Below are 22,536 nucleotides of genomic sequence, written 5' to 3' on the forward strand. Positions count from 1 at the left end.
TCAATGATATTGATGAAGGTATATCAGGCTTAATATTTAAGTTTGGAGATGATACAAAGGTTGGCAGGGTGGTTAATGACACTAATCAGGGTGAGCTACTGCAACAAGATCTGGAAAAATTGGGTCAATGGGCTAAGAAATGGCAGTTAAAGTTTAACATTGATAAATGCTAAACTGCATTTATCAATGTTGCAGACCTTCAGTATTACTTAGAGGTTCTTGTAGAACCTCTAAGTAATACTCAGTTTACTGATTCTGTAAAACTTAGTCTAATTAGTAATTAACCAAAGCGCAAAAGTGTAAGATTTGGCTGAGGTGCCACGAATTTAATTATTCATAATGTGGAAACATATGACGTGTGGTTAGGGTGCATGTTATTTTTCACTCAAAACGTTTTCTTCACACAGTATATAATTAAGTTACTTTTTTTTAATATATGTGTGTATATATATATATATATATATATATATATATATATATATATATATATATATAGACCTATTGGGGGTATTTCTTGGTCAATTTTGGCCAAGAAATACCCCCAGAACACCAAGAATGTTTGGCACACAGCATTCATTTTGCTATATTGGACGTTCTTTATAAGGAAAATGTTATTGATGTGTAAGATGAAGTAGATCAAGAGACTTACGAATGTGATGTTCATGAACACAGCGAAGAAGACAATATTCAGTCATTGGCACTTAAAGACGGTTATTTTGGTTTGATCAGGAAATTGCGGAAAGTTTGCAAAAAGTTCAGCAATTCCCCTTTAAAGAATGAAATTCTCCAAGGATTTGTGAAATCAAAACACAAAAATGAACTACAATTAATCCTTGATGTCAAAACTCGCTGGAACAGTTTACTTGAAATGTGCGAAAGGTTTTATAAACTGAAATCCTGCATCACACAAGCTTTAGAAATCTGCTGCTTTGAAGAATTTTCTGAAAAAGATTGGACCGCAGTCAAGAGTCTTATGTGACACTTTAAGGCCAGTTGAAATAGTATTAACTTCTTTGTGCTCTGAAGGTGCAAACTTATTGAAAGCAGACAAATCTATGATGCTTCTTCTTAAAAAGTTGGCAAAGAAAAATAGGGAAATAGCTCATCAAATGCAGCTTTCTCTCAAACAGCGGTATGAATCAAGAAGAGTTCAAAATACTGTTTCCCTTTTGCGATATCTTCATGATCCTAAAGCTATAAATGATCAAATTTCTGACACTTTCAAGATGTCTTCTCCAGTTTCCTTAAAGAAATATGCCACTTCTATATATTTACGATTGTTTCCCAAACCTCTTATGGATATAAATAGTGCAGAAGAAACTCCAGGTGAGGACAACGTAAATGAAGACGACGAAGAGGAGGATTTCAAAAAATGCCTCTATCATTAGATGAGCAAATTGGAATCAAAAACTTCCGAGTCCTTAAGTAAGTTCTTTATGGTCAATGCAGGCAGTGAATTCGCAATGTACGAAGTAAAGAAAAAGAGAAGATTGTACGATGCATTAAGGACCATCAAGTCTACAAGCTGTGAAGCAGATCGTACATTTTCTTCAGTGGGAATTTTCATAACGAAGATTCGATGCAGTCTCTCTCTCCAGCCACTATTAATGCCTTATGCTTTTTGAAATGGTGCTTCCTTAATAAGGATAAAAAACTAAAATCTGTTTAAGTAACTATGGCTGTCACACTGTGTAATGAGCTCATTAAAATCTGTTCTTATAATTTTGTGTTTTCCTCCTATGAATGAGACAGCCAATTTAATTAGAAAATTTATCGATAATCTGAATTTTTTTTCAATCATTTATCGATAAATGGACTTGCAATAATTTGCATCTTATACCTTCACCCCAAGGGTGAAGGGAACAAAAGGGTTTTTTCACCTAGAAAGGCTTAAATTCTGCAAATTGCAGCGTCTCAAGACCAGGCACTTGCAGGTAGATCTGATCGAAGTGTTTAAAGCCTTGAATAGCTTGAGTAAGCTGAATGTTAGTTGTGTTCTTCCACTTGCTGCGACACACAAGGGGGCATGAATTTAAGCTTTGGAAGGATGGTTTCAAGATAAATGTGTGAAGGTTTGCCTTCAGCCAGTGGGTGACTGTTAGAATAGCCAGACTGTTAGACCAGGCTTCCATCTGTTGTTGTGGAAGTGGATGGGTTGAATAAATTCAGGGGAGAACTAGACAGATTCTTAGAGGGTACAGATGGGTGTTTTTTGGCTGATGTTACGTAAGCTTGCTTTCTTGCATCAATTGCTATTACTGCTACAACTACTTCCAAATTAAATTAATTTAATTTCTTGTTTAGCTGTAGCTAAACAGTAATTCTGCTAATTCCACTTCTTTGCTGTTTAAACTCCTAACATTTATAGCTTCTTATTCATTGCGGCAACTGGAACGGAGATTCACCATGGGGAATAATTTTTAAATTAACTAGATCTGTTTCTGCATATTTGGTTTGGTTTTGGTTTTTTTGGCCCATCAGCAAATAAGGCAATAATGCACCAAAACAAGCACCTTAAGAGAAGGTACTAAGAGCAAGAATATTTAGAGAGATTGATCATCACCTGTAATCCAGACAATATCATAGAGTTGATGGTACAGGAATCCTTGGTGGGGAGTATTAAGATAGTTGAGGGCAAGTGATGGAGAGTCTTAGTTCTTAAATGTAAGATCAGGAGAGTTTCGGGAAAAGGCATCATGGTAGTCAAAGATGCTAAATGGCCTCTATCAGCTGGCAAGCAGCAGATGCATATATTAAGAAAATATAGCATAAGGAGTGAGCCAAGGTGTACAAATGAAGAAACAACTGTGTTAAATTAACCAAAGGGAGGCAATTATAGTGTTGCAACACTGAAGCATATAATAGCATAGCTGTCAACTCTCCAGATTTATTACAGGAAGTCTGTGTTTTACCCCTTCTCCTGCTCACCATTCTGATAGGTTTTCTAAGACTTAAAAAAAAAAAAAAAAAAAACCACGAGAGAGAGAGTGTGTGAACTATAGCTTTGCTGTTAAATTTGCACTTTTTAAAATGATTCTGCAAATTTTGGCTTAATTTCTTTCTTCATCTCTAGTTAATGCATTAGCCATCAGATGTTCTAATCTATATTGCATAAAGGGAGTGTTAAGATACTTGAGGGCAAGTGATGGAGAGTCTTAGTTCTTAAATGTAAGATCCAGAAATCCAAGTCCAATATCAACAAGTATCTTTTGTTTTCTCAGCCTTCAACCTAAGCATTGTACTAAGTGCTGTATTTTCCTTGCATGTTTGGGGGTTTCATTAAAAAATAAATAAAAACAAAAACTCAAAATATGAGAACAAGTTATGCTTTATATTGTTAAACTGTGTGTGTGTGTGAGAGAGAGAGAGAGAGAGAGAGAGAGAGAGAGAGAGAGAGAGAGAGAGAGAGAGAGAGAGAAGGGCGATGTAAAGCTAAATTTGATTTAACAGCTTCCTTTAGTAAAATGTCAAGGAAATATGTAGTGTCTGAGTGCAAAAAGAGCTTTTGCTGAGTATGAAGTTACATTTACCAGCATAGAATCTGTGTGGTGTGAGTTAGTCAGAAGCAAAGAAACGATGAGGGTGGGAGTAATCTACAGACCAGAAGAATATGAATCTCAGCTAACTCTTGCATACCATGAAATTTTGTCATTTGAAGGCTTTTAATACACGTTTGCAGTTTAGCACTGTAATTAATTTCCCTTGAAGTGATACTTCATTAAGGGGCGCCTCCGTAGCCAGGTGGGCAGGAGCAGCAGTGCGTAGCACACGCTTCTTGATTAGACCGGGGTTCGAGCCTATGCTCACCAAATACAGAAGATACAGAAAGGTCAGGGAATGACCACCGCATATCCCTGGAGCAATATGGCCATAGTTGCTAATGCTTCTAAAAACCAAATAACAAACAAAACAACAAACTTCATTAAGTTTTGGAAAAATCCAAGCCATCTATTATATGTTGTTTTTGTGTTTGCTGATCTCCTTGGCTAAATCTTGTTAGACAGTTTCTTTTAGAAAGCCATCTGCCTTTTGTATGTAAAAGAAGCCTCACATACTGTTCTTCATTATCAATGCAAAATTTTCTGAAAAGGCAATGATGTTTGCTATGTGACTATTTATTGATGGTTTTAATAACTATATTTAGAGATGGATAAAGAACTGGACTAATTTTTTTCGCAACCAGATGATTCCTGTGTACAATGCAGTGCACCGACATCGTCTGGGGCGGTTCCCCCAAAACCTCTCTCAGGCTCCTTGATTCCATTCAGAAGAGGGCAGTTAGGTTAATTAATGATTCATCTCTAATAGTCTCCCCACTCGCTGTCTCATAGACGTACTGTTTCTGCTGCATGCCTCTTCTACAGATACTTCCATGGGCACTGTTCTTCTGAATTGTCTTCTATAATTCCTGCTCTCTCTCTTTCAAAACAGTCCGAACACGTGCCGCCACCAGCCAACATCCATTTACTGTCCAACTTCAAACTCACAGAACCAACTTTTCATCTTCCTCGTTTATTCATTCAACTGCCACTTTCTGGAACAACCTTCTTTCATACGTATTTCCTGAAAATTACAGTCTACAGAAGTTTGTCTAATGTCAACAAATATCTTCTTTCATCTGCTCAACCTCCAACCCAAGCACAGTACTAAGTACTATAGGTTCTAAAACCTCCTGTGTTTGGGGTTTTCATAAAAAAAAAGTTCATTGCAAGAATTGTTGCACATGGTAGACTACTGTAAAGATTGGAGCAGTATGGCATTAAGTGCATGTTTCTACAATGTATAAAAGGATGGTTGAGTGAGAGAAGACAGAGTGGTAATCAATGGACACTGCTCTTCAAATAGGCCTCTGGGGTTGGGTATATTCATACTATGATTTTTTAGTGTTTCTCACCAACCATTGAAGTAAAAACGAAAGACGAAAAACCAAATTCTTAAAATTTTTATATTTACAATAAATTTATTTACAAACAAAATACCATATTACTGATGATAGCAATTTTAAAATAAGACAACTGTGATATACAGTAAATATACAAGGTGATAATACAAATACTGAATTTAAAATACAATAAAATATACTAGGTTAAAAGCGCTAAAATACTAACTGAAGCTTTCAAAGGCTTCTGCCTTCTTTCTCAACAGTGTACTTCTATTCTGCAGTGCATCATTAAATACCAGCAGGTTCGTCGTGCGTCTCACATAAACGTATACTATTCCCGTCGGAACCGGAAGTGGCTCGGGAGCGTTTCAGGCAAAAACGTTCATCCCCTCCAAGGATTACTGCCTCAAAGAGGGGATGAATGTGTGTGCCCCTATCTCTATTTATATTATTCTCAATAGAACTAATTCGTAAGCTCTCGAGCCACTTGCGGTCCCAAAATCTATGCGCCCGATCAGTGATGACACCTTCGTCTGGGGAGATTTGATGTTGCTTCTCCCAGAAATGTTCAGCTACGGCGGATTTACCATAGTCTGCATTTCTTATCGCATTTGTGTGCTCCCCCAGACGATCTTTGAGACGCCGTTTTGTTTCTCCCACATAACATTCCCCACACTCCGGGAATTTAATACTATATATGACCCCACTTATATTTTCATTTAAGACAGGGTCCTTGACCTGTGACACAATTGTGTGCAGCTTCCTGCCTGGGAGCTGCACACAACGTGTCTGGTAATTCCTTAAAATACGAGCTAAACGTTCGGATAAACCCGGATAGTATGCGGTGGCTATTGGCATGAAGGACTCACTTCTGCTCTGCCCTCCACTAATGTATTTCTCTATGATCCTCCGGGGATAGCCACACTTAAAAAGATCCGCCGTAACACGTTCATACTCCATTTTTCTATCCTCTGAGGTACTACAATGAGATTTTGCCCTATCCACTAATGCTCTTACCACACTGTTCCTGTGATGGTTAGTCTGAGCTGAGTTGTAGTGTGAGTATTGGCCTATGCACACAAATTTTCTAAATACTTTTGTTTTCAAATGCTGGCCTTCTCTACAAATCAGCACATCCAGGAACGGCAAAACCCCTCCTTCCTCTACCTCAGAGGTGAATTGTATGAACGGGGAGAAGCTGTTAAGAAAATTCAACGTATCATCCTCACTCCCTTTCTGAATAACTGAAAACGTATCATCAACATACCTTTTCCACGGACGCATAGGGAGAACTGTAGTATTAAACAGTCTATGTGGGAGAAACAAAACGGCGTCTCAAAGATCGTCTGGGAGAGCACACAAATGCAATAAGAAATGCAGACTATGGTAAATCCGCCGTAGCTGAACATTTCTGGGAGAAGCAACATCAAATCTCCCCAGACGAAGCTGTCATCACTGATCGGGTGCATAGATTTTGGGACCGCAAGTTGCTCGAGAGCTTACGAATTAGTTCTATTGAGAATAATATAAATAGAGATAGGGGCACACGCATTCATCCCCTCTTTGTGGCGGTAATCCTTGGAGGGGATGAACGTTTTTGCCTGAAACGCTCCCGAGCCACTTCCGGTTTCGACGGGAACAGTATACGTTTACGTGAGACGCACCGCGAACCTGCTTGTATTTAATAATGTACTGCAGAATAGAAGTACACTGTTGAGAAAGAAGGCAGAAGCCTTTGAAAGCTTCAGTTAGTATTTTAGCGCTTTTAACCTAGTATATTTTATTGTATTTTAAATTCGGTATTTGTATTATCACCTTGTATATTTACTGTATATCACAGTTGTCTTATTTTAAAATTGCTATCATCAGTAATATGGTATTTTGTTTGTAAATAAATTTATTGTAAATATAAAAATTTTAAGAATTTGGTTTTTCGTCTTTCGTTTTTACTTCAATGGTTGGTGAGAAACACTAAAAAATCATAGTATGAATATACCCAACCCCAGAGGCCTATTTGAAGAATTGTTTAGATGCTATGGCCATGCAGTTGTGCGGTGCATTAGAGAATACCAGAAACATAGTGCCAGAGAAGCTGAACATGAGCAACATCTGAGGTTTGCCCATCGATGTAAGACGCATAACCTCATACCTCGTGGCTTTCAAGTTAAACCTCCTTTTTAAGACGAGCGGTTGTTTAATGTTTCTAAGTGGTACCAAAGAAAGATCCTAAGCATTTGGGTTGATAAGTTACATAAGAACCTGTACCACATTAGGAGAGATAAAAATAGGTGTTTGAACAAGATAAGTGAGAGATTAACCGCTGTGCATTTGACATTAGTGATTAGTGTGGTATCGAACAAAGCAAAACGGATTTCTGACAGTTACAGACAAAGAAAAATGAATAAGTTCGATAGGCTTAAAGAACAAACCATGTCCAGGAGTAATAGTGGTAATAATACCAATAGCAACTTTATTGTTAATATAAGTAGTAAACAGTTAACTGATGATCAAATAGAAGTTTTAAATCTAGGACCTAAGTTTGCTATGATTCTGCCTAAAGTGCCCATAGCAGAAATAGCTATGGGCATTGAGAGAGCGGCTAATAAGTTACCTGTGTGCATGGCCAATGAAATCCGTGTGAAAACAGCAGCTATTTTAAGTCAAGCCAAGAAAGTTCCCCCGAATTGTAATGCAAAGCAAAGATTAGCACTAGAAAGTCTTAAGCAGGACGATAATGTTGTGATCCTTCCAGCTGATAAAGGTAGAGCAACGGTGGTTTTGGATAAAGAGGCATATGTAAGTAAAGCATTAGATTTATTAAATGATCACACAACCTATATGATTATCCATAAGAATCCATCGTCGAATCTAGAACGACAAGTTAATAAAATGGTACAGGGTTGGATGAAATCCAATAAGATTTCAAAGGAGCGGTATTGGGCATTACATGCCACAGGAAGCCAGATACCGAGGTTTTACGGTTTGCCAAAAATACATAAAGTGGGTGTGCCACTCAGACCGATAGTCTCGTTTATAGGTAGCCCCACGTATGCATTATCTGGTTTCCTAGCCAAACTACTGTCACCATTAGTTGGACTCTCTGAACATAGTATCAGAGATAGCAAAGAATTTGTACAATTCATAAGAGGACAATGTATAGAAGAAAACGAGGTTATGATATCCTTTGATGTGACATCGTTAATTACCTGCATCCCAATTGACCATGGAATACATTGTGCGTACATGGCCTTAGAAAGAGACACCACCTTGAACAATAGGACGCAACTAAACTTAGAGGACATATGTAAAGGCATAGAGTTATGCCTTTCGAGCACTACTATGGTATTTAATAATACCATGTACAAGCAGGTTGACGGTGCAGCTATGGGCTCCCCCATCAGTGCCATCACAGTTAATTTAGCGATGGAGGAGCTCGAGTCTAGACTGTTTAATACCACAGTTCTCCCTATGCATTCGTGGAAAAGGTATGTTGATGATACGTTTTCAGTTATTCGGAAAGGGAGTGAGGATGATACGTTGAATTTTCTTAACAGCTTCTCCCCGTTCATACAGTTCACCTCTGAGGTAGAGGAAGGAAGGGTTTTGCCGTTCCTGGATGTGCTGACCCCTCGACTTGGGCACCTGTACGTGGTGAGGGGACCTCCCAGTGACGCTGCTGGACTTCCAGACTAGCATCACTGGGATCCAACGCCCACAGCCTAGGTTCCGGGCTTACATCAATGGAATCTGGCGTGTTTGCCGTGCGCTGCGACCCGTGGAAATTCAGAAAGGGGGATCCTGGTGGATGAGGGGCCCAGCTTCAATACACCACTTTGGCCCCTGCTTCGACAAGACGGGTGGTCCTGGAAGGCCCGGCTAGGATCAATCGGCTAGTAGGCTCGCCTGCGAGGGTCAACCGTGTCAATGCCACGCCCCTACCCTCACGGTCCGAGGGACAGGATTCAGGCTGGCGGCGGTGCGGGTATAGTGTCTGGGTAGCCCTGGCGTCCCACTCCCGAGCGCATTTATTGCATGCCGGGTAGTGGGCGTCCCTTTGGGCTCCGTGGTGGGTGGGGAGCCCGGGCACTGAACAAATAAAAAACCTCTATGAATCCTGAGAAACTTACTCCTTCAGGGGCCCCAACCCGGTCCCTATCTGAAAATTTTAGACACAGATACAGATAGCATTATTGCTAAAAAAAGGCAGCGAACGGAATTACCATCAGGGCCTGTCCCAAGGTTCCTAATTATACACTCCACCGGAGAAAAACCAATTGGTAAAATGTCACCCTTCTTCATACAGAAAGGGTTAGATGGGTTAGCAGGGTCACCCAAATCGGTTAAGAGGCTCCGTTCCGGAGACCTCTTAATTGAAACCAAAACTGACAGGCAGTCTGAGCAGCTACTCCGTGCAACATCAATCGGAGGAATACCCATAACAGTGACACCACATAGAACACTCAATTCATCGAGAGGTGTCATTTCGGAATGGGACCTTCTCGACGTCACCGAGGAGGAAATCTGCTTAGAACTGAAACCACAAGGAGTTACTGCTGTCAAGAGAATTACTGCGCGAAGGGATGGAAAAACTGTTAAAACCAGGAGCGTTATTTTGACATTTAACACTCCTAAACATCCTGATGAGATTAAAGCTGGATACATCAATTGTTCAGTGCGTCCATACGTTCCGAACCCTTTATGGTGTTTTAAATGCCAGAAGTATGGACATTCTCAAATGGCCTGCCGTGGAGTCCTTGCATGCGCTCGATGCGGTGCAAAGGACCACGAAACAACAGCATGTTCAGCCGCAAAACCCACCTGTATTAACTGTGAAGGCGAACACCCGGCCTACTCACGAGCATGCCAGAGGTGGAAAGAAGAAAAAGAGATTCAACGGCTGAAGGCAGAGCTTAACATATCATATCAGGAGGCAAGGAAATCGGTCAAACCCCTGAATATCAACAAACCTACCTACGCCCAGAAGGTAGCAGGGAGATGTTCCGTCGGAACTCAGACGGACATGACCATTCCTCCAAAGGAGTCTTTCATTCCCATTGCGCGGTATCTATTAAGTTCTCAAAAACCTGCACAAAAGGACCAATCAGCTGCCACTCCTATATCGGTACCTCCTAATGCTCCACAAATTACAAAGGTAGTTATGAAAGAAAAGAATAAGAAAGGGGAAGTCCCCCCTAGTACCCAAGAAAAGATGGATGTCGAGCAGAAGGAGATACCGGAAGAATCAGTCTTGGAACTCTTTGCGGAGGAAGAAATGGACACGGGACAGCGTCCATTCTTCCCCAAAAAAGATAAATCCAAGACTGATAAAAGTAAGCCCTCAGCACCTCGGAAGCCGCCTGATGGACCCACCAAGCCAAAATAATGGCTAAATTCCTACAATGGAATTGTCGTGGATTCCGGCGAAATATTGATGACATCAAGGCCCTCCTGCAAAAGCACGAGCCAGTTTGCTTTTGCTTGCAGGAGACATATCTAAAGGCAAATGACGATCCCACCATGCACAACGTCACAGTTTTTTGAAAGGATAGAATTGCGGATGGCTCTGTACATGGGGGAGTGGCTATCCTTGTGGGTAACCAGACCCCAGTGCAGCCCTTGCTAATAACAACCAGCATAGAGGCTGTCGCAATTTGCCTTTCAGTGGGATTTTTATTAACCGTGTGCTCCATTTATTTGCCGCCTGGAACTGACATCTCCCAGGCAGACCTTGATGATCTTCTAACGCAGCTGCCTCTCCCTTTCTTACTTCTCGGGGATTTTAACGGACACAACACCCTATGGGGTAGTGCTAACATCAACGGAAGGGGACGAGTCATTGAGCGTATGCTCAATGACAATGACCTTTCCCTTCTAAATACTGGAAAAAACACCTTCTTCCACATGCCTACCCGTACTTTTTCTGCCATTGATCTCTCTATCTGCTCCCCTTCTCTACTCCCTTCACTCACTTGGGAAGTGGAGGAGAATCCATACAGGAGTGATCACTTCCCTGTGATAACCTCGTTACACAGTGGGAGACCATGTCTTCCCTTCAGGTTACCACGGTGGAAGATTGATCAGGCTGACTGGACTGCCTTCCAACATCAGGCAATTTTTGATCTTAGCACGGTCAGTCAAAGCCTATCAATGATGCAGTTAAGTACATCACAGAAAATTTTGTCCAAGCAGCTGCGAATGCTGTTCCAAAAACATCTGCCCGGTTTCCACCATTTCCCAAACCTTGGTGGAATTCACAATGCACAGCAGCAAAAAAGGCTCAAAACAAAGCGTGGGGGATATTTCGCCGATATCCTACCACGAACAACCTTATAGCCTTCAAACGTGCACGAGCCAATGCACGCTACACCCGTCGTCAGAGTCAAAAGGAATCGTGGATCCGTTTTACATCATCTATTAACCAGTCTACCAACTCTAAGGTAGTCTGGGATAAAATCCGGAAAATGAAGGGAAAATATACATCCCACCCTTCTTCAATCCTAGATTATAATGGATGTGCTATTGCAGATCCAACTGCAATAGCCAATGCTCTTGGGGAAACATTCTCTAACATCTCCGCAACATCCTCGTACTCCCCAGAGTTCCTGGTCCTTAAACATAAACTGGAAAGAGAAGCACTTAATTTTAAGTCAAAGGTCCTCTATCCCTACAACGGGGATTTTACTATTCAGGAACTGAAAAGAGCCCTCGCTCTTTCCAAAGCAAGTGCTGTTGGACCAGATGGCATCCATTATGACATGATTAAACATCTTTCACCAAAATCAATGGATTGTATGCTCCTTCTGTATAACAGAATCTTTATTGAAGGGCAGTTTCCGGACTCCTGGCGAAAGGCAATCGTTCTTGCCTTTCCTAAGCCAGGAAAGGATCCAAAAGTTACCACCAATTATCGTCCTATTGCTCTGACCAGCTGTCTGTGCAAAATCCTGGAGAGAATGGTTAATTGTCGTTTAATATGGTATCTCGAATCAAATGACCTTCTCTCCAACATCCAGTGCGGCTTCCGAAGGAACCGGTCCACTTTGGACCATCTTATTAGATTGGAAGCATCCATCCGGGATGCTTTCCTAAAACGCGAACACTTGGTGTCGGTGTTCTTTGACATGGAAAAAGCGTACGACACAACTTGGAGATTTGGTATTTTAAAAGACCTTCACAACGTCGGTCTGAGAGGCCACCTTCCCATTTTTATTAAAAATTTTTTATCCTGCCGTTATTTCCAAGTTCGTGTAGGATCCTCCCTTTCGCGGCCTTTTTGCCAAGAGGAGGGGGTACCACAAGGATCTGTCTTAAGTGTTACGCTTTTTGCCATTAAAATAAACGCTATTTCTAAACAACTTCCTCCAACTATAAACAGTGCACTCTATGTCGATGACTTCAGCATATTCTCTCAATCATGCAATATGAGGGTTATTGAGAGACAACTGCAACAAGCTATTGACCGTGTTAACATCTGGGCCACGGCCAATGGTTTCAGGTTCTCACCGGCGAAGACCGTTTGCGTCCATTTTTGTCGCAAACGTAACCTCCACCCTGAGCCTGAATTACGACTTGGACAAAGCACCATTCCAGTCGTATCAGAGGCAAAATTCCTGGGACTCATTTTTGACCAAAAGTTGACATTTGTTCAACACATTCGTCAGCTACGTACGAAGTGTACGAGAGGGCTTAACATCCTCCGCTCTCTCTCTTCTACCTCTTGGGGTGCAGACCGATGCACTCTACTACGTCTGTACCGTGCACTTGTACGCTCAAAATGAGATTATGGGTCTCAGGTGTATGCTTCTGCCAGAAATAGCGCTGTTCGTTGGCTTGACCCCATCCATCACCAAGCCATTCGTATCGCTACTGGTGCATTCCAAACATCACCTGTCCAAAGTCTGTATGTCGAAGCAAATGGACCATCCTTGTCGCTTCGACGAATGCAGTTGTCTCTACAATATGCCTTCAAGCTGAAGTCCCTGCCGGACCATCCCTCGTGGACATCCGTTTTTGAGCCACGATGGGAAAATCTTTATAACACACGGCGGACCGCCAATCGCCCATTCGGCATTCATGTTCAAGAGCTACTTAATTAGCTTAACATCTCGGTAGACAGGGTCGCTCGATCACCAAAGGAGCCCCTTCCACCCTGGCATGCACAAACACCAGCATGTGACTTCTCGCTCAAACTTGCGACGAAGTCTAATACTCCGTCTTCTGTCTACCTTCAGCTCTATTCACAACACCGTGCAGAACATTCTGACTTCTTGCCAGTTTACACAGACGGCTCGAAGTCAGAATCGTATGTGGGATCTGCTGCTGTCTTTCCAAATAATACCATATCAGAGCAGATACCCCTTGACTGCAGCATTTACACTGCAGAGCTGCATGCCATAGAGTTAGCTCTAGATCACATAAGAAAACACCGTTACCCACGGTATATTATATATGCCGACTCAATGAGTGCACTACAGGCTTTATCAGCGATGTCACACACTAATCATCCAACCCTGTCCCGAATCCAGCAGATAATATACAGCCTCTATGAAAGTGGATTCGATATCCGCTTCTGCTGGATTCCCAGTCACATCGGGATTAGAGGAAATGATTTGGCTGACACTGCAGCCAAATCGGCAGCCCTGACGGATAATCTTGACCTGTTAGTCCCCTATACAGACTACAGGCAAGTGATCCGTAGTAACCTACAATCTCAGTGGCAAGATTCTTGGCATCGACTGATTACTACAAACAAACTATGTCGAATTAAGCCTATGATCCATCCATGGCGGTCCAGCTTACGCAGGGATCGCAAAGAGGAAGTTGTTCTTGCTCGGCTCCGCACAGGACACTGTCATCTAACACACTCCTTTTTGCTGAGGGCTGATGACCCTCCTATGTGCGAGCAGTGCGACACCATTTTATCGGTTAAACATATTTTATGTGACTGTACCAATTTTAGAAATGCTCATTTTACCGCTTTTAACCATCTGACTGAGCCCTATACACTCAGTCAGATTTTATCCGACAATGACCATGTGTCTGCTATTTTTAGTTTCCTAAAAACAGTAAACCTTTTTACTCATATTTAAAAAAAAAAAAAAAAAATCTTATTCTAAGATTTACTAGTTACTTGTTTACTGATCTTTTACAGTTTATACTTGATTTTATACCCTGACTTAGTGACCTAATTCATTAGGTCACTGAAAGTTTCATCTTTTTATGACAAGGTTTTGGCGCATTATAGCCTTAGTTGCTGATGCGCCAATAAAACTCAACCAACCAACCAACCTGGATGTGCTGATTTGTAGAGAAGGCCAGCATTTGAAAACAAAAGTATTTAGAAAATCTGTGTGCAAAGGCCAATACTCACACTACAACTCAGCTCAGACTATAACCATCACAGGAACAGTGTGGTAAGAGCATTAGTGGATAGGGCAAAATCTCATTGTAGTACCTCAGAGGATAGAAAAATGGAGTATGAACGTGTTACGGCGGATCTTTTGAAGTGTGGCTATCCCCGGAGGATCATAGAGTTAAATACATTAGTGGAGGGCAGAGCAGAAGTGAGTCCTTCACGCCAATAGCCACCGCATACATCCCCTACTATCCGGGTTTATCCGAACGTTTAGCTCGTATATTAAGGAATTACCAGACACGTTGTGTGCAACTCCCAGGCAGGTAGCTGCACACAATTGTGTCACAGGTCAAGGACCCCATCTTAAATGAAAATATAAGTGGGGTCGTATATAATATTAAATTCCCAGAGTGTGGGGAATGTTATGTGGGAGAAACAAAACGGCGTCTCAAAGATCGTTTGGGGGAACACACAAATGTGATAAGAAATGCAGACTATGGTAAATCCGCCGTAGCTGAACATTTCTGGGAGAAGCAACATCAAATCTCCCCAGACGAAGCTGTCATCACTGATCGGGCGCATAGATTTTGGGACCGCAAGTGGCTCGAGAGCTTACGAATTAGTTCTATTGAGAATAATATAAATAGAGATGGGGCACACGCATTCATCCCCTCTTTGAGGCGGTAATCCTTGGAGAGGATGAACGTTTTTGCCTGAAACGCTCCCGAGCCACTTCCGGTTCCGATGGGAACAGTATACGTTTACGTGAGACGCACGACGAACCTGCTGGTATTTAATGATGCACTGCAGAATAGAAGTACACTGTTGAGAAAGAAGGCAGAAGCCTTTGACAGTTTCAGTTAGTATATTAGCGCTTTTAACCTTGTATATTTTATTGTATTTTAAATTCGGTATTTGTATTATCACCTTGTATATTTACTGTATATCACAGTTGTCTTATTTTAACATTGCTATCATCAGTAATATGGTATTTTGTTTGTAAATAAATTTATTGTAAATATAAAAATTTTAAGAATTTGGTTTTTCGTCTTTCGTTTTTACTTCAATGGTTGGTGAGAAACACTAAAAAATCATAGAATGGACACTGCTCTTTGTGGACTAATGTTATTAGTGGTGTCCCCCAGGGTTCGATGTTCGGCCCAGTGTTGTTTTCTTTATCAGTGATATTGATGAAAGTATATCAGGGTTAATGTTTAAGTTTCCAGATGATACGAAGGTTGACAGGGATGTTAATGACAGCAATGACAGCATACTACTGCAACAGGATCTAGAAAAGTTGGACAGATGGGCTGAGAGCTGGCATCTGAAGTTTAACATTGACAGATGTAAAGTACAGTCAGTCCTCGTATAACATGTGTTTACACTACACGAATTCGATCATACATGATTTATAAATAGGTGAACGATATCTTATATAACATGAACCGAATTCGCTTATGTACGATTCACCTTTGTGTTTACAAGAAATGTCAGTCGAATGCACAATCACCCCAACCGAACGTAACACAATAGGAATGAAGAGAAGATTCTGAAAATGTATTTATATCAGTGAAGGGGAAACACATTTCACTATAATAACGTAAAAACCAACACAATTCCAGCTATCGGTATAATCGCAAATGCAGTTAGATCGAGTTTACTACCAGTTTATAACAGATTCCACCAGCAGGAATGCAACTGGAAATTGTTTTTATTGTTTTATGGTAGTAACCCCTAGAAATGTGCTTTAGTAAAATGTGAGGTGTTAATAGTGTATCTCTGCCTTTACGGTGTTGTTTATTCAGTTGCTACATGTGCGCAGCTTTGTTTATGTATATCAATCGTGCCTCCTCGTTTTGTAATTGTGCTGTATTCCCTAAAAATGAGTAAAATACTTAAAAGGTGTGAAAAGGAAGGGTCCTGGTGAAGACACTGCAGATTCAGAGAGAAAAAGAAAAGCAATGTCGATAAACAGAGGCGGACTGGGTCAAAAATTCGTACCCAGGAAAATTTATAGTGGCCTCATACTAGTGTTTATGGCCAAAATCACTCTGCCCCACCAGGGTTTTCCTGGTAAGGCTTATGTCCAGTCCGCCTCTGTCAATGGAGAAAAAATATGAAATTGTGAAACACTTTGAGCGAAATTAAAGACCGTGTGATATTGCACGTGCAAAGACCTAAATGAGGCAACGCCGAGAATTACAAAGAATGCAGAGAAAATAAAAACAACTTTCATAGCAGGAACAACTCAAAGTGTAATTAAAATCCATTAGATTAAGACACAAAGAATTGGAAGAGATGGAACGGCTGTCATCTGTTTGGATAGAAAATCAAACAGAAAACAAGTTTGCTTACGATAGAAGCAAAAGCGTTAGCAATGTTTTATTACGTAATAGTCGTAATAAAATACGTAAGTATTTTATTACGACTATTATTTTGCACGTGCAAAATACTTACGTAATAAAATACGTAAGTATTTTATTACCATTATTTGTGTTTGGTAATGTTTTGGTTACAAATGGGTGGTCGGCACCTAACCCTATTTTTCCCATAGGGCCTGTTTATATTGCACTATTTTGCATTGCACGAGGGTTTCTAGGAACACAACTATCGTGCTATACGAGGACTGACTGTACTGCATATGGGTAGCAGTAACCCTAGAGTAACGTACCAACTGTGTGCTATTATGCTCAGGGTAGTAAAGGATGAAAAGGACCCGGGGGGTAATTTTGCAGTCTGATATTAAGTTTTTTTGAGCAGTGCAGGCAGGCTGCAAAGTAGCACATGGTGTCTTGCCAGTGGTATACAGAAATTTTGCTAGCAGGGATAAAGAGGGAATTGTCCCCTTGTTTGTTGTGAAAGTGTTTAGTGCCTTTTCATGCCAAATACAAGAGAATCTGCTATTGTTGACTGTTGACCTCTTATGATAATTTTACAATTCCTTACAGTTACATGGTTTTGTGTTGTTTTTCACACATCCCATTTTTGATCCGAGGCTTATACCCATAATTTTTTTGTAAATGATAGATTTTAATGAAAAAATTTTAAACTACAAGTCATTGATAAACTATTTTTCTCTACAATTAAATGGTAGCATCACATCAGTCACATGTAACAGTGGCAGAATCAATATTGCCGCATTCAACAGTAATTACACAAGAAGCGCCAAGTGGTATTTGTAGCATAGTTGGACTATTAGCATTAGGAAAGGCATATGATGCAAGAAAGCAAGCTTATATAGCATCAGCAAAAAAAAAAAAAAAAAAAAAAAAAACCCTTCTTTCACCCATCCACTCACCCCAAATGTTTGTCTAGTTCTGCCTTGAATCTATTTAAGCTATCAACTTCTACAATGACAGATGGAAGTTTGTTCCAACAATCAACCACCCACTGGTTAAAGGCAAACTTCCACACATCCATCCTACGACTATCCTTCCTCAATTTGAATTTATGCCCTCTCAGATAATTATTCTGAGCAAGAGGAAGAATCCCATCAGCATTGAGCATGCTCAAACCATTCAAGGCTTTATACACCTCGATCGGATCACCTCGCAGGTGCCTAGTCTCCAGACACCGTAATTTGCAAAACTTAAGCCTTTCTTCGTAAGAGCAACGCATTGTTCCATTCACTAATCTTGTTGCCCTTCTCTTTCTCGTTCCAATGGCCTTTCTTAAAATGAGGCCTCCAGACCTGTATACAGTACTCGTGGTGTGGCCTGACCATTGCTTTATACAAGAGGATAATCACCTCTTTATCCCTGCTAGAAAAATTCCTGTATATCATTGACAAGACACCATGAACTACTCTTGCAGACCGTCTGCACTGCTCAGAAAAATTCATATCTGCCTGCACAATTATCCCCAGGTCCTTTTGACTCTCTACCACCGTCAGTGTAGTACCACAGAGTTTATACGTTACTCTTGGGTTACTGCTTCCCATATGCAGTACTTTACATTTGTCAATGTTAAACTTCATTTGCCACCTCTCAGCCCATCTGTTCAACTTTTCTAGATCCTGTTGCAGAAGCGTACTGTCATCAGTGTCATTAATAACCCTGCTGACCTTCGTATCATCTGCAAACTTGGACATTAAGCCTGATATACCATCATCAATATCATTAACTGAATCCCGGGGGACTCCACGAAGAGCAGTGTCTATTGATTACCACTCTGTCTTCTCCCACTTAACTATTCCTTTATCCATAGCAGCAATTTGCCTTGAATGCCACACTGCTCTAATTTGTGCAGCAGTCTTCCATGTGCAACAGTAACAAAAAGCTTTCTAAGATCCAAATATATGATATCAAAAGTATTCTTTGCATCCAGTTCCTTTGTGACTACATTATAGTATCCAATCAAATTGTTCAGGCAAGGCTCCCTCTTAACAAACCCATGCTGTGTCCAAGCTGTAACTGATGTCTTGTCTAGAATATCCTGCAATGCTTCTTTAACCAGTATCTCCATTGATTTCCCTGTAACAGAAGTTATTAACAGGTCTGTAATTACCTCTCTCCCCCCCTTGGGGAGACATAGGTAAATACTTAAGGCCACAGTAATGCAACATCTGTAGTAATAGTCTTAATATAAGCACACAGAACAGTACAAATAAAATAAGCATCTTTCAAATTTGTATCACCTGAATGAACCTGTTTCCCCATTTTATTAATGATATTTGAATTTTTATATAGTAAATTCTGAAATATGCTGTAGTCAACTTCTGTTTTAATTTTATAGCGTATTGCATCAAAACAGAAAAGCCCTGCTTGTACCCCAGTGGATCACTCCCGTCGTGGTGTATTAGTTGAGAAACATGCAAACAAATTGCCAGTTCCACAGAGTAATAATAAACCTTCTATGGTTAGTTTAGCATCTTACACAGAATTTACGGTAAGTTGAATATACATAAAATATACATCTCTCATATTGTGAAGTTATATTTCATAACTGGGTTGTCACTATTGCAACATCAGGGTATCTGCCTGCCCACCGAGTAGAAGACAAGTTTTGAAACGGTGCCGTCTGAGTGGTGGTATCCGCTGAGAATGCGTAACAGTAGACTTCTCCACTGATGAAGTGCTACTTATTCGAGGTAGTACAATACCATGGCAACTTGTTGTGAAGGCATTCACAATATGAGATATAACCAAAACGATGCCATTTAATTAATTAATTAAACTACTTTGGTAGATGGCTATGTTAAAATTATGCTTTTGCATTAACCTATATGTTGAATATACATTTAACTGTTCTATTGGTTTTAGGTGCACAAAATTTGAATGATGGTTTTTCAAAATAGAATACAATTTTGTAATTTCAAATTTTCCCTCTTTATATGAATTTGAATAATAGATGAGAATTGGCTAGATGAAAATCCTTTGCCTTAGTTCCAAGCAGGAACGAAAATAGAAGTGTGCATTTACTAAAACATAAGTTGCATTTTTCTTTGTCACAATTTGGAGTTATATTATCTTCAAGTTTCCTTCATATTTCTATATGTGGATCAGCTACTCGATGCCCATTATCAAAATCATGGTTTTTGAGTCTATATCAACGGCTATAGTGTGCAAGAAAACATGCCTAAAAAATAAATTTCCACATGTTACACTTTTTTTAATCAATAGGTAATAGCAGTTGCGATAATAATAACAGTGCTTGCTTCATTTTCTGGTTGCAAATTGGACAAAGATTTTCAAGGAGATTTCATAGTCCCAGTCCTAATCATCACTGAACAAGATGTGGTCCATTAGGCTGTTATTTTGGATTTGATCGACAAGTTCTGCACACATTGCTACTCAATGTGGAAAACTTCTTCATGCAGGTCATGCAACTGTTGAATGTGGTAAGGCTTTTTCATCAGTGTTGAACACATTGTTCTGTGAACTGATGTCTTGGGTATGTGCAGTCTTGAGATCCTTCCCTAACTGATGATTTTGGTCCTCTTCAGACATTTCTTGAATTGATTCAATGCTGTCACGTGCTGTCCTTGGTCATCCACATCTTTCCTCGTTGCATACAGACCCAGTTCTTTTAAACATATTCACCAGTGCATGAATCACATTGTCTGTAGGACCAGGACTATGAAATCTCCTTAAACGTTTCCCTAATTTCATAAAACTTCCTTTCTTTGGCGCAGGATGTTACTGGAGATGTGCAAATGTATCCCCAATTCACAAAGGGGGGATCGAAGGGTGACACGAATAATTACAGACCAGTTAGTTTAACTTCTGTTCCGGGTAAAATAATGGAGTCACTGGTTAAAGATGCATTGCAGGATCATCTAGACAAGACTGCAGCAATAATTCAGACACAGCATGGGTTTGTTAAGGGAAAGTCTTGTCTGACAAATTTGATAGGATATTATGATGTGGTTACAAAGGAACTGGATGCAAAAAATAATTTTGATATGATATATTTGGATTTCAGGAAAGCTTTTGACACTGTTGCATATGGAAGACTACTACTGATTAAGGGTAAGTTGCTACAATGGATAAAAGGATGGTTGAGTGGGAGAAGACAGAGGGTGGTAATTAATGGGTGCTGCTCTTTATGGACTAATGTTATTAGTGGAGTCCCACAGGGTTCGGTGTTGGGTCCTCTTTGTTTTGTATATTTATCAATGATATTGATGAAGGTATATCAGGCTTAGTGTCGAAGTTTGCAGATTATACAAAGGTTGGCAGGGTTGTTAATGACAGTAATGGTAGTGTGCTACTGCAACAGGATCTAGATAATTTGGGCAGGTTGCAACTGAAGTTTAACCTTGGCAAATGCAAAGTACTGCATATGGGTTGAAGTAACCCCAGAGAAACGTACCAACTGTGTGGTACTACACTTAAGGTTGTAGAAAATGAAAAAGACCTGGGAGTAATTTTGCAGTCAGATATGAAGTTTTCTGAGCAATGTAGACAGGCTGCCAGGGCAGGTCATGGGGTTTTGTCAGGGCAGGTCATGGGGGGGGAATATGGTCGGCCTTTCGTATTTTCGGTTTCAGTTTTCAGTTTTGTACAGTGTTGTGTGAAGTGCACAATGTCTTCTCGTAAACATTTAACTTTAATAGATAAATTCGAACTCATTAATGCGTATGATCGGCAAAAAAATAGTGTTCGCAATCTCGCTGCAAAATTCAAAATTGGGAAGACGCAGGTAAGCAACATCCTAAAGAAAAAAAATGAACTGCTCAAACAATTTTGGCAATACGGAAATGATCAGGTTCAAAAATCATTCCCGAAAACTGTTGGACTTCAAATTGACAATGTTACGTATGAGTGGTTTTGTCGCGCACATGCTAAAAAAAATTCCCATTAATGGGCCTATTATTAGGGAAAAGGCTTTGGAGGCTGCGAAATCTATGGGAGTAAATGAGTTCAAAGCTTCTGTGGGATGGCTAGTCTAGTTCAAAACTCGGCATAAAATTTCTTGGAAAACCGTAAGTGGTGAAAGTGGATCTGTTGATACTGGGGTTGTAACAGAGTGGACCGTCAAATTGGAAGATCTATATCATGATTTTGAAGCTAAGGATATTTACAACTGTGACGAAACAGGGTTGTTTTTTAAAGCTCTTCCTGAAAAAACAATGAGTCTAAAAAACGAAAAGTGCCAGGGCGGAAACATTTCTAAGGAACGCTTGACTGTACTATTGTGTACAAATATGCTGGGAGACTTTGAACAACCTCTTGTTATAGGAAAACCACAAAATCCTCGTTTCAAGGGCATAAAGTTGAATCTTTTGAATGTTGACTGGAAGTCTAATAAAAAAGTGTGGATGACACGAGATATCATCAGCGAATGGATATGTCACTTTAACCAAAATATGATTTGTCAAAACAGAAAAATTATTCTTTTCATGGATAATGCTGCATCTCACCCGCACATTGAATTGTCCAACATTCAGATCTTTTTTCTGCCACCAAACACATCTGCAGAGTGTCAGCCCTTGGATCAAGGGATAATAAAAAAATTTAAACTTCACTACAGAAAACGTGTTTTAAGACATCTCATTGCAAACATGAACGATGTAACATGTGCGAGTGACCTTGCAAAGAAACTCAGCATCCTAGATGCGATTCAGTGGATTTCCTCTTCAGTAAACGCAATTAGAAAACAAACTCATGAACTGTTTTGTAAAGTCTGGCTTCTGAAACGCAAAAATTGAAATTGTGAACAGCAATGTGGAGCACCAAGAAGAGCAAGAACTTCAACGTCTATTGATAATGTACGATACTTCAGTTACAAGTGACCCTGGCTACAAAGATATAGACTCGAACCTCACTACAGAAGATGGTGCTCTAGAAATCAACGA

The 22,536-nt window shown here is 40.2% G+C and overlaps 1 protein-coding gene across 2 annotated transcripts in view; it reads left to right on the forward strand.

The window, feature by feature from the left end:
* The window catches only part of LOC150078161 (protein regulator of cytokinesis 1-like), a 185,713-nt gene that overhangs the window by 128,200 nt on the left and 34,977 nt on the right, over window positions 1–22,536 (forward strand). For both annotated transcript variants that reach the window (XM_090384834.1, XM_090384835.1), the window contains exon 11: window positions 18,972–19,124. In XM_090384834.1, coding sequence (XP_090240960.1) covers window positions 18,972–19,124 — 153 coding nt within the window. The remainder of the gene's footprint in view (window positions 1–18,971; window positions 19,125–22,536) is intronic.

The sequence above is a fragment of the Mastigoproctus giganteus genome, chromosome 11 (genome assembly GCF_048544385.1).
Source record: "Mastigoproctus giganteus isolate SK-2022 chromosome 11, ASM4854438v1, whole genome shotgun sequence".
Classification (NCBI taxonomy): domain Eukaryota; kingdom Metazoa; phylum Arthropoda; class Arachnida; order Uropygi; family Thelyphonidae; genus Mastigoproctus; species Mastigoproctus giganteus.